The sequence below is a fragment of the Pristiophorus japonicus genome, chromosome 3 (genome assembly GCF_044704955.1).
Source record: "Pristiophorus japonicus isolate sPriJap1 chromosome 3, sPriJap1.hap1, whole genome shotgun sequence".
Taxonomy (NCBI): domain Eukaryota; kingdom Metazoa; phylum Chordata; class Chondrichthyes; family Pristiophoridae; genus Pristiophorus; species Pristiophorus japonicus.
In genome coordinates, this window is record NC_091979.1 from 70,463,478 (window position 1) to 70,480,323 (window position 16,846).

The 16,846-nt window shown below is 40.9% G+C and overlaps 1 protein-coding gene across 12 annotated transcripts in view; it reads left to right on the top strand.

Annotated features, from left to right (window-relative positions):
• The window catches only part of LOC139259753 (nck-associated protein 5-like), a 1,255,355-nt gene that overhangs the window by 1,090,212 nt on the left and 148,297 nt on the right, over window positions 1-16,846 (top strand). For all 12 annotated transcript variants that reach the window (XM_070875434.1, XM_070875435.1, XM_070875433.1 and 9 more), the window contains one exon: window positions 10,557-10,661. In XM_070875434.1, coding sequence (XP_070731535.1) covers window positions 10,557-10,661 — 105 coding nt within the window. The remainder of the gene's footprint in view (window positions 1-10,556; window positions 10,662-16,846) is intronic.

Sequence of the window (16,846 nt, forward strand, 5' to 3'; positions counted from 1 at the left end):
TCCCTACTTGGGTCCTATCTCCATTTTAATAAGTGTGCTTTTGCTGTAGTAAAGGTGCTTTGTAAGTACAGATCGTGGTATTATTGTAGCAAAAACTTTATTGTTTGTGTGCAGTCAATTAAATGCTTTTTCTGCTTGGCATCATGTAATTAAAATACAATTAAAATGCACCTCCCTGACAAAACTGTAAAATGAATATCAGCAATTAGCAATACAAAATAACGGCTTAGAATTTGTGATCCTGATTATTATGTATGCAGACCTCACCAATGACTTGCCACAAGGGGGCACACCTGTGGGAGACCTAAGGGTCACCTGTGCACCCTGGGCAAGCAGGTATAACAGGCAATCCACCATGCTGCTTCCCCACTTTGGAGTTACATTAAAGAGACCAAGGTCACAATGGTTTGAGCTTACAACACAGTCTTGTGGAGTTATTCTGAACTTAACACTGATGATTGTGAACTGCCAGTGTTTGCCCTCATTTCACCGTTGAAACTGACTGCAACTTCAGGGTTTAGCGCATGTGCAGCCTAGCGTGGAAATCCTGAAGTTGTGGTCTGTCATTCACTGCTCCTCCATAGGTTGCACTGTATCCACAGGGCCGGCAATCAGTGTAATCAGTCAAATCATGGAAACTGATGAAAACTTCAGCTCTTCCACGATACTACCGCTGTTATATACCCCATTAAAGGTTAGACCCTTTTGGATTCGGTGAAACTTGGGTTTTAACTGTGTATTGACTGCTAATCAAATGTTATGGTCCTGAAAAATGAACTTTAATTTTGTGGAGTGTCAAATGTATCCATTTTTAATAAAAATTTAAATTGTTAAGAATTTTTTTTTTAGTTTGTTCATCTTTATTTCAGGTTTGCCCTTTTCCCATGTGAGAGCCCCAATCTTTTTTTTGCTCTCTCTAACATTTTTACAAAGTTAAAATCAAAGGAGCTTACCCACTTCCTGGTTCACTGTCTGAGAATCATGTGTTTTGATTGGCTCCTTAGCCAGCTTGTTGACATCACAGCAGCTCTTCTCTGGGAATCCCCATTAACTTGCATTGATCTCAGTTATGCGTAGGAAAACCCAAATGGAGATCGCGAGATCTTTGTGCGAAGCTTACTTCGCAGCTGACCGCAAATTACTGCCCATTATAAAAAGGTGACTTCACAAGAAACAGTGCAGTTTTCAGCCTGCGTAAATTATATTACAATGTTGACTAAATTGTTGCCTGAAATGTATCTGGTAAACTAATGTAAGCAATCTATCTTTTCTATAGCTGTTTAGAAGTTTATCACATTCATAAATATCTTTTTTGTTGCAAAGTGTTGCCTAATCTTGAAATGTTATCTGAACTTTCTTGACACCCAAGTGTTGATTTTCTGAAGCCAATTAGAAAAATGGCAAGTGATCCAGCATGCTGGATCTCTACCGCATATTTCACAGATTTTTGAGGGTGGGTAAAATATGGCAGAAGGTTCCAATTAAAATAGGCAAGAGCGTAATTTAAATATCAGTTTAGGACAGGGACATTCTGCATGCCATTTCCTAACATTCTGACATGCAGAACAATGAATTTCCATCCATATGAAATGGGAACCCGTGATTGTTTGGCAGTGGTAAGTATATGGAAATGAATTTCAACAACACAGTAATGTTAAGGTAAATATTTCACTCAATCCTTGACCGATTGGGGTTTTTTTCTGCTTGCACCTAGGTTCTCATGGGCCTTTGTGCCAATTAGTAATTTTGTTTTGCCTCCAGCTCCATTACTGTCATCAATGGGTTTCCCTATGCAAATCCCCATATCTGAGATGTTTGAAAGAAGAGAAGGGCCAAAGGAGGGATGAAAGTCAGGCTAGGCTGCACCAAAGACACGGGCCAAAATTCAGGCCCGCCAGAAAGCTGGCGCACCTACCTTTTTGTAGATATTTTTACTATCGGATCCCACGAGTCGGACTCTTGATCCATTTTGGCAATTTTTTGGAACAGCAGTGGTGATGCCAGTGCGTGTGTGCATCACCATGTCTCTCCCCTCATTTAAAGGGGAGAGAAGCAGCAATTCTTTTATAGATTCAACCACTGGGCCACCAGGGAGGGTTTCAGCCGGGCCAGCGGCCTGGCACCCAAGAGGGGGTACCAGGCTGCCTGTTGGCGGCCTGGCCGAACCCAGGGCCTTAATTGTCCGGCCGATCGGGAAGTCGGCTGGAAAAAAAAACATGGTGGCCATGGCAGTACGCCCTCCCCTTAAAGGGTCACCGCGATGCCATGGCTCACACACAGAAAACAAGGTGCACCGACAGAAAAAGCTGTCGGGGGCACCGCGCGGCGGATCATGGATTTTTTTTCAGGTAAATTTTGCGCGGAATGGGATGGAGTTGCGGGAGATCAGCGGTGTGCGCTTTGATGATGCGCTTGTGATGGTCGGCAGCAGCAAGGCAGAAGTGGGGACCGCCCAAAAATTCGCCGAGGTGAATTTGGATTGTGGCGGCCAATCGACTGCAACGCGGCAGCCCTCAATTCCACCTCATGGCTGCCGCAAAACGGCGGTAATGGGCCTTATCCAGGCCCTGAATTTCGGCCCCTCTGCCTAGTCACCAGTACTACACTCCTATATCTGCAGACAGAAGAGAACATACATTGTTTTGGCAGCTGATAGTACAGGCCAAGGCTCCTATTTCCAAAGAAAACTGAGACAGTATGAAAACTGATCAACCATATTGATGTATGCCTCATAAGCACCTGAATGAAATTATGTCACGCTTTCAGTGGCACTGTATGGAAGTAGGCATGCAAGAGTGATCAAAAGTTAGCCTGATTGGTCACACATGCCAAGATGCTACCAACCATATCCACATGCCCTGCCAATGGTCAAGAGGAACTTTCTTCTCCGGGTCCAGGACATCAGAGAGCCAGCTGCAGAGTTGCTGCAAGGGCAACTACAGCTACCATGCAGCATACAGCTGACACATTCAGTGACAGGAATAGTCGGATGTGTACTGATACTTGGCTTAGTTTCTTGCAGGCATGTTGCAATGCTGATGTTGTAGGGCTGATATCGTAAGGTGACATAGGAGGCTACCTCATGCAGCATCAGCTCCACTTCAACAGCTATTAAACAGTGGGTCAGGAGCTGGGCTACTTTGCTACTTGCCTACAATCTCATACCTATGCCTAGGATTTATTTTCCGTCCCCCTTCAGCTCTGGCATAAGCTGCTAATGTGGCTTTCCAAAGGCTTTTATGTCTTTTATGTCCATATTCTGACACTCAGCTTTAACTGTCCTCATGCGTTTGAATTCTACTTGCATGCAATTTTGTTCTCCTGCCATTCACCCACTTCTACACCAAGTTTCTGCTCTGCTGATTCAATGACCATGAAAAATTGGGGTGAAAACAGCACACTTCCAGTGTCTAACCATTAAGGTCTGAATTGCATCCATAACCAGAAAATCCAGGCTCTAGTATTTCCATGAAATCAGAAATCCTACCATCGAATTGAGCTCCAAGCAGGTGCCAGTTCTAAAATTGATTACAAGAATCACAGATAATACAAGACTCCATATATACCCAGACTTTACATCTATCTGTTTTACAGGTATTTGATTGAAAACATTTTTTTTTTGTTATAACAGACAAATTACTCTGCTGATATTATTCATGAGTGTTTACAAACTGCAAAGAAGATGAGGGGCCAAATTTTGCTGTGGCAAAGCATTTAATGGCATCTGCCATTAGTTAGATTTCTCCTTGCATACTTAGGTTTTTAAATTTTGTTCGCGGCAAGTTGCTGAAAATGTGAGCTGATAACATCACAGCAAGGGTCTTCTGGAACCTGAGTGAACAGGGAAAGCAACTGTGTATCTCTTTAATCAATCAGATTGAAGGATTATGAAATTAACAGCACGAGGACTGAGAAGGAAGTTTAAATTAGAGTGGGTGAATTCAATATCAGTCAAGTACAGAAAGAGAAATAAAGAGAAGGAAAGAAAGATATGGTTAAGAGTGAGAGAAAAAAGAGGCAGAAAACTAAAATAATATTTATATTAAAATCTCCCAAAACAATTAGGAATGAGACTTCACACTTGTGATAGTTAACTTTCGGTGCCAGAGAAGTAAATTGGCAGTAATTAACACTTATCGCATGATTAAAACAGTATTTAGATTGGAAATGACTTGACTTAACTTTGTGTCAAGTTCAGTTCATATCTACCGTGCAAATATAGCAACTTCACACTTCACAGTGCATTTCAATGGTGAGGCAGTCAGTGAGACGCCGTTTCCGTGAAGGTAACGGCAGAGTGGCACATCTCAAACAACAACTTTTGGATATTGGCGTTTAACTCGCATCTGCCCCTCACCTGAAGTTGCTATGAGATTTGCGGATGAATAACAGAGAACACCATTAGCCTCACCATTATTTTTGACAGCAAAATCTGGGCCGCTATTTAATAAAGAAAATGGCAATTGTGAGAGGGTAAGTACTTGGCTGCCAGTTGCTGTGCTCTGTTTAGATAAATATGTTCTGTAATTGTTGGGTGACCCCATGTGTGCAAAAACTGTCAAGTTCAAATAACTATTCTTCCTCTTCCATTGCTATTGAAACAGCTATGATTCATGAGCCAGCTTGCAAACGTTCGGTGGCTGGTGAGAGTTGCTGATGGGTGATGATAGACCAGTGAAAGGGTTAAAGGGAGAGGATTATGGAACAATGACGATGATGGCTGGCAGAGAAATAGCCAGCAATAGCTGTGAGACAGGATGCATCTGTCCGAATATTTATTTGTTCAATTCAAATCAACCTAGGCCCATTGACCTCAGGTCTCGGAGCCAGACACAAACCAGTAAATTCACTATTATATATATGCAGTAGCATTTGGCATTTTCATTATGGTGGCATCTCCCAGGTAATGAAACTTTTTATTGATTTTTTTTTAGTTTAAAGGATTCAATGGGCTGCTGTGAATACAGTTCAAATCCTTTATCACTAATCTTTAGGAGGGCAAGTCCAGTAATTGCAGTGGAACACTTAGCATCAATAGTCAGTGATTGAACTGTAAATGTGCACCAGCTTTGAAACTTCATACTGGTTCAGGAATGTATGGAGAAAATGCAATTTTGGTGGAATTTCTTTCCACTCAAAAAGAAGACGACAATGAAAGCCTCTGAACGAATCAAATAAGTACACTAAAATCCTTCAAAGTTGATGGTTTGAGGGCGAGTTTTGTATAAATGCATCGATGCATTGCAAGTATTGAAATCTAAAAATGCAGCACTTTAAAAGTTCAGTTATTGGAGCTGGGGATTGATTTAGTGATTCATAGTGAGGTTTAACTGGAACAGGAAGGCCAATGGCATCTTGGCTTTTATTGCAAAGGGGATGAAGTATAAAAACAGGGAAATCTTGCTACGGCTATATAAGATATTGTAAGGCCACACCTGGAATACTGCGTGCAGTTTTGGTTTCCATATTTACGAAAGGATATACTTGCTTTAGAGGCAGTTCAGAGAATGTTCACTAGGTTGATTCTGGGGATGAGGGGGTTGACTTATGAGGAAAGGTTGAGTAGGTTGGGCCTCTACTCATTGGAATTCAGAAGAATGAGAGGTAATCTTATTGAAACGAAAAAGATTATGAGGGGGCTTGACAATGTGGATGCAGAGAGGATGTTTCCACTGATGGGGGAGGCTATGATCTTAGAACAAGGGACCGCCCATTTAAAACAGAGATGAGGAGAAATTTCTTCTGAGGGTTGTAAATCTGTGAAATTCGCAGCCTCAGAGAACTATGGAAGCTGGGACATTGAATAAATTTAAGACAGAAATAGTTTCTTAAACGATAAGGGGATAAGTGGTTATGGGGAGCGTGCGGGGAAGTGGAGCTGAGTCCATGATCAGATCAGCCATGATCTTATTGAATAGCGGAGCAGGCTCGAGGGGCCGTATGGCCTACTCCTGTTCCTATTTCTTATGTTCTTATCCTTATTTCCAATTTTTACTTCCTTGTCCTGATGCCTTGGCATGCTTTTTTCTCTCACTCACTCACGTAATGCAGGTGTGTGATTAACACAAACTAAGGAGAAAATATTTTTAAAAATTCAACTGGAAAAATGTTTGTACTATCTTGGTGAACATATCTGCAATTTTGATAAACTCCTGAGCCTTAGCTTTAAATGTAAAGTTGGTCAATTCATGGTGCAATCCTCACATTGGATAGTGCTGTGCCTCGCGATGCTTCTCAACAAAGCAAAATGTAGTCAAATGAAATTGGGAATGTTTATGATAAGCCTGTTGTCTGAAAACCTCACTGAATATATTGTAAAAGAAATGCTTGCTATTTCAATGATTTTAAAAGTTATCGGGAAGTTTATTTTTACTGTAAGTACTCAACACTTGCATAAAAAATGTTTTGAGCCCAGTGAACCCTTTTAGTTGGTATTGCTAATTTTAATTAAGTAGAACTACTTAAAGCATGAAGCCCAAAATGCAATTGGGCCACTCTACCAACAGAACTGCAGATGTCCAGAAGCCTGAGACACCACCCTAAATTGCAGGAACTGGGTCATTTTCTTAGTTAATTGAGAAGCCCATACATGGGAACATTAGAAACAGAAGTAGGCCATTCAGCCTCTCAGACCTGCTCCACCATTCTCTTAGATCATGGCTGATCTGCACCTCAACTCTATTTTCTGACTGTGACAAAGGCAAACTATCCCTCCTCATCCTTCTTGACTTGCCTGCAGCCTTTGACACGGTTGACCACTCTATCCTTCTCCAATACCTCTCCACTGTCGCCCAGCTGGTTGGGACTGCAGTCGCCTGGTTCCATTCTTATCTATCTAATTGTAACAGTATCTCTTCCTGCCTCCACATCATTACCTCTGGTGTCCCCCAAAGGTTTATCCTTGGCCCCCCTCCTATTTCTCCTCAATATGTTGCCCTTTGGCGACATCATTCGAAAACACAGTTTCCACATGTACGCTGAAGACACCCAGCTCTACTTCACTACCACTTCTCTCGACCTCTCCACAGTGTCTAAATTGTCAGACTGCTTGACCGACATCCAGTTCTGGACAAGCAGAAATTTCCTCCAATTGAATATTGGGAAGACCGAAGCCATTGTTTTCAGTACCCCACCACAAATTCCGTTCCCTAGCCACTGACACCACCCCTCTCCCCAACTTCTGTCTGAGGCTGAACGCAACATTGGTGTTATATTTGACCCTAAAATTAGCTTTCGACCACATATCCGTAGCATAACTAAGGCTGCCTATTTCTGCAAAGTCCTTACTCTACAGCATGAAACCACACGAGGCACATTCTGGGGACAAGGTCACTCTGTGACCTTAACTCTTTATTCACAGGACTCCAAAGACGACGACCCTGCGTGGGACCTCCCTTTTTATACCTGTGTGATCAGGTAAGGAGTGTCTCCCACAAGTCCACCCCTTGTGGTCAAGATGTGCATCTAGGTTGAGTGTATACAGTAATATAGTGGTGTTGGATTGTGGTTACATACATGATAATTTCCACCTCTGTAACATCACCTGTCTCCGCCCTTGCCTCAGCTCATCTGCTGCTGAAGTCCTCATCCATGACTTTGTTATCTCTAAACCTGACTATTTAAACATGCTCCTGGCTGGTCTCCCACATTCTACCATACACAAACTAGAGGTCATCCAAAACCCAGCTGTCGGTGTCCTAACTCGCACCAAGTCCTGCTCACTCACCACCCTTGTGCTCGCTGACCTGCATTGGCTCCCGGTTAAACATCACCGTGATTTCAAAATTCTCATCCTTTTTTTCAAATCCCTCCAAGGCCTCATCCCTCCCTATCTCTGTAATCTCCTCCAGCCCCACAACCCCCTGAGATGTCTGCGCTCCCCTAATTCTGCCCATTGACCATCCCTGATTATAATCGTTCAACCATTGGTGGCCATGCCTTCTGTTGCCTAGGCCCTGAACTCTGGAATTCCCTGCATAAACCTCTCCGCCTCTCTTCCTATTACCTCCTTCAAGATGCTCCTTAAAATCTACCTCTTTTGGTCACCTGCCCTAATTTCTCCTTATATGACTCAGTGTCAAAATTGTTTTCTCTCATAATACTCCTGTGAAGCGCCTTTGGACATTTCACTACGTTAAAGGCACTATATAAATACAAGTTGTTGTTGTTGTAAGGGCGCATCAGTGGTACCTGCCCTGACAACAGCCAGGAAAATGGCAGCAGTGCCATGCTTCTCTGATGGCATATTCAGTCACCCAAGAAGGGCTAAAACTAAGAGGCCAAAAAGTTAAAGCTTGCTCTGAAGGGAGCATTGGGTGACCCTGGGATTTCATACTGTCCCGTTGAGCGATCTGTCGCTTTCCACCCAGACCTGATCAGAATTTCACTCAGTAATTTATGAACAATTTGTGTATGGAAAAGAGAAGCAGGAGGTTTATAATGAAAAATAATGGTCCACACGTTCTCTCTGAAGCAGTATTTGTTTTTCAAAGATCAAAAGCTATAGTTCTGAATGATGGAAATCTGACATTAAAGCAGCATTACAGAGGCTCCATCAGGATATGAAAAGAGGTTAACATTTTGGGTAAGGACCCTTCATCAAACTGGCATTCTGAAGAAGAATTCCCTTCTGAAGTGCCACCCCATGTCTTTGGCAGTTGTGCAAAACGGGCGATAATGCATCAGCAGCGCATTTTACACACCCTCCGATTTTCTTTTCCGTTGAAGTCAATGGGAAAGAAAATCGGGCATTGTAAAACAGGCTGATAATTTTCTATTACTGTTTTCTGCTACTGCAATTTCACCCCCAATGTGTCTTTCTAGTATTTTTTAAAATTTTTGATACTCTGAGGTGGTTGTAAGAATTCTCCAATGTGGTTTTGTAACTGACTAAAAGATAAAGAATAGCCGCTAACTTGTGTGTTTCTTGATGATGTAATGATTTATCTGATAGCGCTGCATTGAATGAGAGTTTACAAATGCTTTATAATGATTGTTAGATAATATTTGGTAAAGTGCAGTAGTTTTTTGAAACACAATTATGGGTAAAAGTAATGCTGTTCACGTAAGAATTCCAACCAGCTAATTACAGATTGCTATCTGTCATATGCAGTTAAGCTAGTAATAAAACACATAAAACCTGCTCAATTATGTAGCTACGCTACAGTAATTCAGTGTTTGTTCAGTACTGCAGTCTCAATATTTATATAAACCTTGCCTTTTATTATAGTTAAAGTAACAAATATATGAAATAATGCATGCAGAAAACATTAGTAATTAGTACATTGATTACTACTAGTAAATCAGCATTGGTTTACCAGTCCCTTGAGTGTCATTGAACTAAAGAATTGAGTATATAATCAAATAATGTGCAAATATTAATGTCCAAGATTCTTGGAGTCTCCAGATCCCCAGTGCAATTATTTTCTATTCGTATTAATTATCTTTAACAGATGACATTAATGACTTTCAGTTAAAATTCTTTGGAAGGAAATGCTGTGAAGGAAGGTGATGTTCAAATTTGCCTTCTGGGTCTGAAACTAACATTTATATAATGGTTCCTAAATTTAGTACTGTCAGAATTTTTCTATATCATGCGAGTGTTGATCACATAAGTCATTCAACCTGCCTTCATCCTTATCTTTCATATTATAAGTGTATAATTAATGTGTTGTTTAATTTTGTATGGCGAAAATGAAAGCAACTTGGAAATTTAACATTTTGTTGTATTCATCAAAATACTAGGTTTAAATTCCAGTCATTTGTTATTTATTTTGTCACCAGTGAGCAGCATATTTTGCAAACTATTGACCATTCTGTGGTATATGGATGATAGCATAATTATAGCAGGACATTCGAAAAGTATTGCAGGCAAAATTAGGCCTTTACATTTTGTATACATTGCAGGGTTACTCGTGCAATGATTTTCCCATAATAAACTATTGATAAATTAGACTTTTTAATTCAATAATATTTATCTTAAAAGTAAACATTTGAAATAATTGTTTTTAAAATAATTTTTATGATTAATATGTTTGGAAAAAAATTATGCCGCAATGACTTTACATAGTAATGTGTTGTCAGTTGTTGACCCTTTTCAAATGATAATGCTCGCTATTTGAGGCACTATATTTGTATTTTTATACTAATATAATTTGCAAAATGTGCATAGCTGTTAGAACAGGTTCACGAACAATTTTGTTAGATAAATAAAAACACCAGAGAGAAATTTCGTTCTGTATGTAATAAATGATCATTACCGAGCTCACTGCCAACTTGCTTTACTTTACTGTCTGACTTCAGCAGCTTTAAAAAGATAAAAATGATGTTATGACAGATGAGTACATACAATAAAAATGGATTCATCCCAAACCCTATTAATATTTTAATCATTTTTTGATACATCCATGCAACTGTACCTTTATCATACGAACTGTCTAAGTAAGTTCAATTAAAAACCACTGAGGTATTCATTTAGAAGAAGAGTCTATTGGAAGAAATCCTTAACATTTCTGTTTTCAGTTCCTTTACCAAATGCTTTGACAATTATTTTACAGAAACTTCACTCACGGATCGTAGATCTTTCATCTGGGGACCTGTTCTCTAATGCCGAGAGGAACAGAAGCCCAATCCAGTCAAGAACTACCGAGAATCAAATTCATGTGAGTTCTTTACTTTCTTAGAGTTTTTCTCTTCTTGTGAAACAACCATCCCGTTTTTGTGTCAAAGTTCTTGGTCGTAGATGAAAAATAATGCTCATCCTTAGAAACATTATCAGAGGAGTGTATTAAAAAGCACTCTCATTGTTCCACTCTAAAAATGTTTGCTGAAATTCAATACCATCTCCCCAGCTGATAGAATAAGCAGAATGTGTCACATTGTACAAAAAGGAATAAATCGCAAGTCATTTCCCCGAGATGCACTTTTTTTTATAGTATTGATTACATCTCAGTCTCTCTGAAAAATGGGAAGGAGCTTTTTATTAAAGTCCATGTACCACATTACTCATCCTATATTTATGATATATTATGTATGAACTTTTAAAAATTCATGTGCTCTGCAATTTTCAGGAAAGGCAGGGGTTTGCAGACATGAAGAAATTTGTCAGTGAAGGCTATGGTTTGTACATCTAATTTAACATGGAATCATAAAACAAATAAAAACAAATTCAATTTGCTAAAATATAGGTTCAGTGAGAGGTTTTGCTTTAACAGCAGTAAGGTTAAAATCGGAATTTTCCATTAATTGGTCTACATAAGATTTTAGCCTGGTTCACCATATTTAACATCTCCTGGAAAGAAAATAAATATAGCTATGATTTAAAAAAAACAAGACGTGTAATTAAACCAGTTACATCTGCAACTTAAAACCTAGGGGAATGGAAGATCTAACTATTTGCAATATCTTGTATCCTTTGAACTTTCTGCCCTTGTGGGTCAAATAGATGATAACAAACTCCAGGCAGGACACAAAATCAAAAAACAGTACTGGCCAAATTTATTTTGCGCTATTTTTATTTCATAATACCTAATAGTGTTGATCATTTACCAAAATTCCCCAGATTCTGGGGAGGTCCCAGCAGATTGGAAAACTGCAAATGTAATGCCCCTATTTAAAAAAGGAGGCAGACAGAAAGCAGGAAACTATATATCTGTGGTTGGGAAAATGTTGGTGTCCATTATTAAAGAAGCAGTAGCAGGACATTTGGAAAAGCAAAATTCGGTCAGGCAGAGTCAACATGGATTTATGAAGGGGAAGTCATGTTTGACAAATTTGCTGGAATTCTTTGAGGATGTAATGAACAGGGTGGATAAAGGGGAACCAGTGGATGTGGTGTATTTGGACTTCCAGAAGGCATTTGACAAGGTGCCACATAAAAGGTTACTGCACAAGATAAAAGTTCACAGGGTTGGGGGTAATATATTAGCATAGATAGAGGATTGGCTAACTAACAGAAAGCAGAGAGTCGGGATAAATGGTTCATTCTCTGGTTGGCAACCAGTAACTAGTGGGGTGCCGCAGGGATCAGTGCTGGGACCCCAACTATTTACAATCTATATTAACGACTTGAAAGAAGGGACTCAAGTTTGCTGACGATACAAAGCTGGGAGGAAAAGCAATGTGTGAGGAGGACACAAAACATCTGCAAAAGGACATAGACAGGCTAAGTGAGTGTGCAAAAAATTGGCAGATGGAGTATAATGTTGGAAAGTGTGAGGTCATGCACTTTGGCAGAAAAAAAATCAAAGAGCAAGTTATTATTTAAATGGAGAAAGATTGCAAAGTGCTGCAGTACAGCAGGACCTGGGGGTACTTGTGCATGAAAAGGATAGTATGCAGGTACAGCAAGTGATCAGGAAGGCCAAGGAACATCTTGGCCTTTATTGCAAATAGGATGGAGTATAAAAGCAGGGAAGTCTTGCTACAGCTATACAGGGTATTGGTGAGGCCACACCTGGAAAACTGCTTGCAGTTTTGGTTTCCATATTTACGATATACTTGCTTTGGAAGGCAGTTCAGAGAAGGTTCACGAGGTTGTTCCGGGGATGAGGGGGTTGACTTATGAGGAAAGGTTGAGTAGGTTGGGCCTCTACTCATTGGAATTTAGAAGAATGAGAGGTGAATTTATCGAAATGTATAAGATTATGAAAGGGCTTGATAAGATGGGTGCAGAGAGGATGTTTCCACTGATGGGGGAGACTAGAACTAGAGGCCATGATCTTGGAATAAGGAGCCATCCATTAAAAACGGAGATGAGGAGAAATGTCTTTGAGGGTTGTAAATCTCTGGAATTCGCTGCCTCAGAGAGCTGTGGAAGCTGGGACATTGAATAAATTTAAGACAGAAATAGACAGTTTCTTAAAAGATAAGGGGATAAGGGGTTATGGGAAGCGGGCGGGTAAGTGGAGCTGAGTCCATGATCAGATCAGCCATGATCTTATTGAATGGTGGAGCAGGCTCGAGGAGCCGTATGGCCTACTCCTGCTCCTATTTCTTATGTTCTTATAAGCCATATGAGTTTATTTTGAAATAATTGAGAAATTAATGTCGATAGTTTTGGATCTTTCTTCCCTGTATTTTTATTGGCTACAGTTTGTATTTATGTTGGAAGGAAGCATAATTCCTACATTTTTGGGGGGAGTGAGGGGGGAATAAACAAACTAAAAGGTATTAATTATTCTTTTCCTTACAGCTGATTTTTATTCAATCAATTTTGAAATCTCACCTGCTGAGTGATGATTTCTATCCCATTACTGAAGGCAAATATAAAGTGTCAATATGTACTATAACCAGGAAAGTGCAGTTGTCGACAAGTGGCATGAAGATGAATGACAGTGTAATACAGAAGTTATTTTGCTAAAAATTGAATTAAATAGTAAACCTGAGTTATTTCCCTTATTTCTGTAGAAACACCAAAGTTATTTAACCTGTACAAAAGGGACGGTCTGCACTTGGGCAGGACTGGAACTGATGTCCTAGGGGTAACATTTGCTAATGCAGTTCGAGAGTGTTTAAACTAATATGACAGGGGGATGGGAACCGATGCAGCGAGATAGGGCGAAGTAATATGGAGTCAGAAACAGATGGTAGAAAGGTAAAAAGCAATGTGGAAGGCCGAGTAAACAAAGGCAAGAAACAAAAAGGGCCACACTACATCATAATTATAAAAGGACAAAGGGTGTTAAAAAAAAACAAGCCTGAAGGCTTTGTGTCTTAATCAAGGAGTATCTGTAATAAGGTGGATGAATTAACTGTGCAAATAGATGTTAACGGATATGATGTGATTGGGATTACGGAGACGTGGCTCCAGGATGATCAGGGCTGGGAACTCAACATCCAGGGGTATTCAACATTCAGGAAGGATAGAATAAAAGGAAAAGGAGGTGGGGTAGCATTGCTGGTTAAAGAGGAGATTAATGCATTCGTTAGGAAGGACATTAGCTTGGATGATGTGGAATCTATATGGGTAGAGCTGCAGAACACCAAAGGGCAAAAAACGTTAGTGGGAGTTGTGTACAGACCTCCAAACAGTAGTAGTGATGTTGGGGAGGGCATCAAACAGGAAATTAGGGGTGCATTCAATAAAGGTGCAGCTGTTATCATGGGTGACTTTAATATGCATATAGATTGGGCTAACCAAACTGGAAGCAATACGGTGGAGGAGGATTTCCTGGAGTGCATAAGGGATGGTTTTCTAGACCAATATGTCGAGGAACCAAGTAGGGGGGAGGTCATCTTAGACTGGGTGCTATGTAATGAGAGAGGATTAATTAGTAATCTCGTTGTGCGAGGCCCCTTGGGGCAGAGTGACCATAATATGATGGAATTCTACATTAGGATGGAGAATGAAACAGTTAATTCAGAGACCATGGTCCAGAACTTAAAGAAGGGTAACTTTGAAGGTATGAGGCGTGAATTGGCTAGGATAGATTGGCGAATGATACTTAAGGGGTTGACAGTGGATGGGCAATGGCAGACATTTAGAGACCGCATGGATGAACTACAACAATTGCACATCCCTGTCTGGTGTAAAAATAAAAAAGGGAAGATGGCTCAACCATGGCTATCAAGGGAAATCAGGGATAGTATTAAAGCCAAGGAAGTGACATACAAATTGGCCAGAAATAGCAGTGAACTTGGGGACTGGGAGAAATTTAGAACTCAGCAGAGGAGGACAAAGGGTTTGATTAGGGCAGGGAAAATAGAGTACGAGAGGAAGCTTACAGGGAACATTATGACGGACTGCAAAAGTTTCTATCAATATGTAAAGAGAAAAAGGTTAGTAAAGACAAACGTAGGTCCCCTGCAGTCAGAATCAGGGGAAGTCATAACGGGGAACAAAGAAATGGCAGACCAATTGAACAAGTAATTTGGTTCGGTATTCACTGAGGAGGACACAAACAACCTTCCGGATATAAAATGGGTCAGAGGGTCTAGTAAGAAGGAAAAACTGAGGGAAATCCTTATTAGTCGGGAAATTGTGTTGGGGAAATTGATGGGATTGAAGGCCGATAAATCCCCAGGGCCTGATGGACTGCATCCCAGAGTACTTAAGGAGGTGTGCTTGGAAATAACGGATGCATTTTCCAACATTCCATAGACTCTGGATCAGTTCCTATCGAGTGGAGGGTAGCCAATGTAACCCCACTTTTTAAAAAAGGAGGGAGAGAGAAAACAGGGAATTATAGACCGGTCAGCCTGACATCGGTAGTGGGTAAAATGATGGAATCAATTATTAAGGATATCATAGCAGCGCATTTGGAAAGAGGTGACATGATAGGTCCAAGTCAGCATGGATTTGTGAAAGGGAAATCATGCTTGACAAATCTTCTGGAATTTTTTGAGGATGTTTCCAGTAGAGTGGACAAGGGAGAACCAGTTGATGTGGTATATTTGGACTTTCAGAAGGCTTTCGACAAGGTCCCACACAAGAGATTGATGTGCAAAGTTAAAGCATATGGGATTGGGGGTAGTGTGCTGACATGGATTGAGAACTGGTTGTCAGACAGGAAGCAAAGAGTAGGAGTAAATGGGTACTTTTCAGAATGGCAGGCAGTGACTAGTGGGGTACCGCAAGGTTCTGTGCTGGGGCCCCATCTGTTTACATTCTACATTAATGATTTGGACGATGGGATTAAATGTAGTATCTCCAAATTTGCGGATGACACTAAGTTGGGTGGCAGTGTGAGCTGCGAGGAGGATGTTATGAGGCTGCAGAGTGATTTGGATAGGTTAGGTGAGTGGGCAAATGCATGGCAGATGAAGTATAATGTGGATAAATGTGAGGTTATCCACTTTGGTGGTAAAAACAGAGAGACAGACTATTATCTGAATGGTGACAGATTAGGAAAAGGGGAGGTGCAAAGAGACCTAAGTGTCATGGTACATCAGTCATTGAAGGTTGGCATGCAGGTACAGCAGGCGGTTAAGAAAGCAAATGGCATGTTGGCCTTCATAGCAAGGGGATTTGAGTACAGGGGCAGGGAGGTATTGCTTCAGTTGTACAGGGCCTTGGTGAGGCCACACCTGGAGTATTGTGTACAGTTTTGGTCTCCTAACTTGAGGAAGGACATTCTTGCTATTGAGGGAGTGCAGCGAATGTTCACCAGACTGATTCCCGGGATGGCGGGACTGACATATCAAGAAAGACTGGATCAACTGGGCTCGTATTCACTGGAGTTCAGAAGAATGAGAGAGATCTCATAGAAACGTTTAAAAATCTGACAGGTTTAGACAGGTTAGATGCAGGAAGAATGTTCCCAATGTTGGGGAAGTCCAGAACCAGGGGTCACAGTCTAAGGACAAGGGGTAAGCCATTTAGGACCAAGATGAGGAGAAACTTCTTCACCCAGAGAGTGGTGAACCTGTGGAATTCTCTACCACAGAAAGTAGTTGAGGCCAATTCACTAAATATATTCAAAAAGGAGTTAGATGTAGTCCTTACTACTAGGGGGATCAAGGGATATGGTGAGAAAGCAGGAATGGGGTACTGAAGTTGCATGTTCAGCCATGAACTCATTGAATGGCGGTGCAGGCTCGAAGGGCCGAATGACCTACTCCTGCACCTATTTTCTATGTTTCTATGTTTCTTTGTTCATGCAGTTTATAATAAGTTCATTGCTTTCATGATAAGCAACAACCAGGCAATCTTTCATGCTACAAGTACAAGGTCTGAAATACGGCAACCTCATGCCGGTTTTTGGATTTTGCCGGATTTCAGACTTCGCTGCTGGTGCTCCTCGCCGCCCGCTGATCCACCGCTCCTCGCCTCCCGTCACTCCTCGTCGCCCGCTGATTCTCGCTGCCCGTGGCCCGCCAGCGCTGTGTTTTTTTACCAGTTAACTCG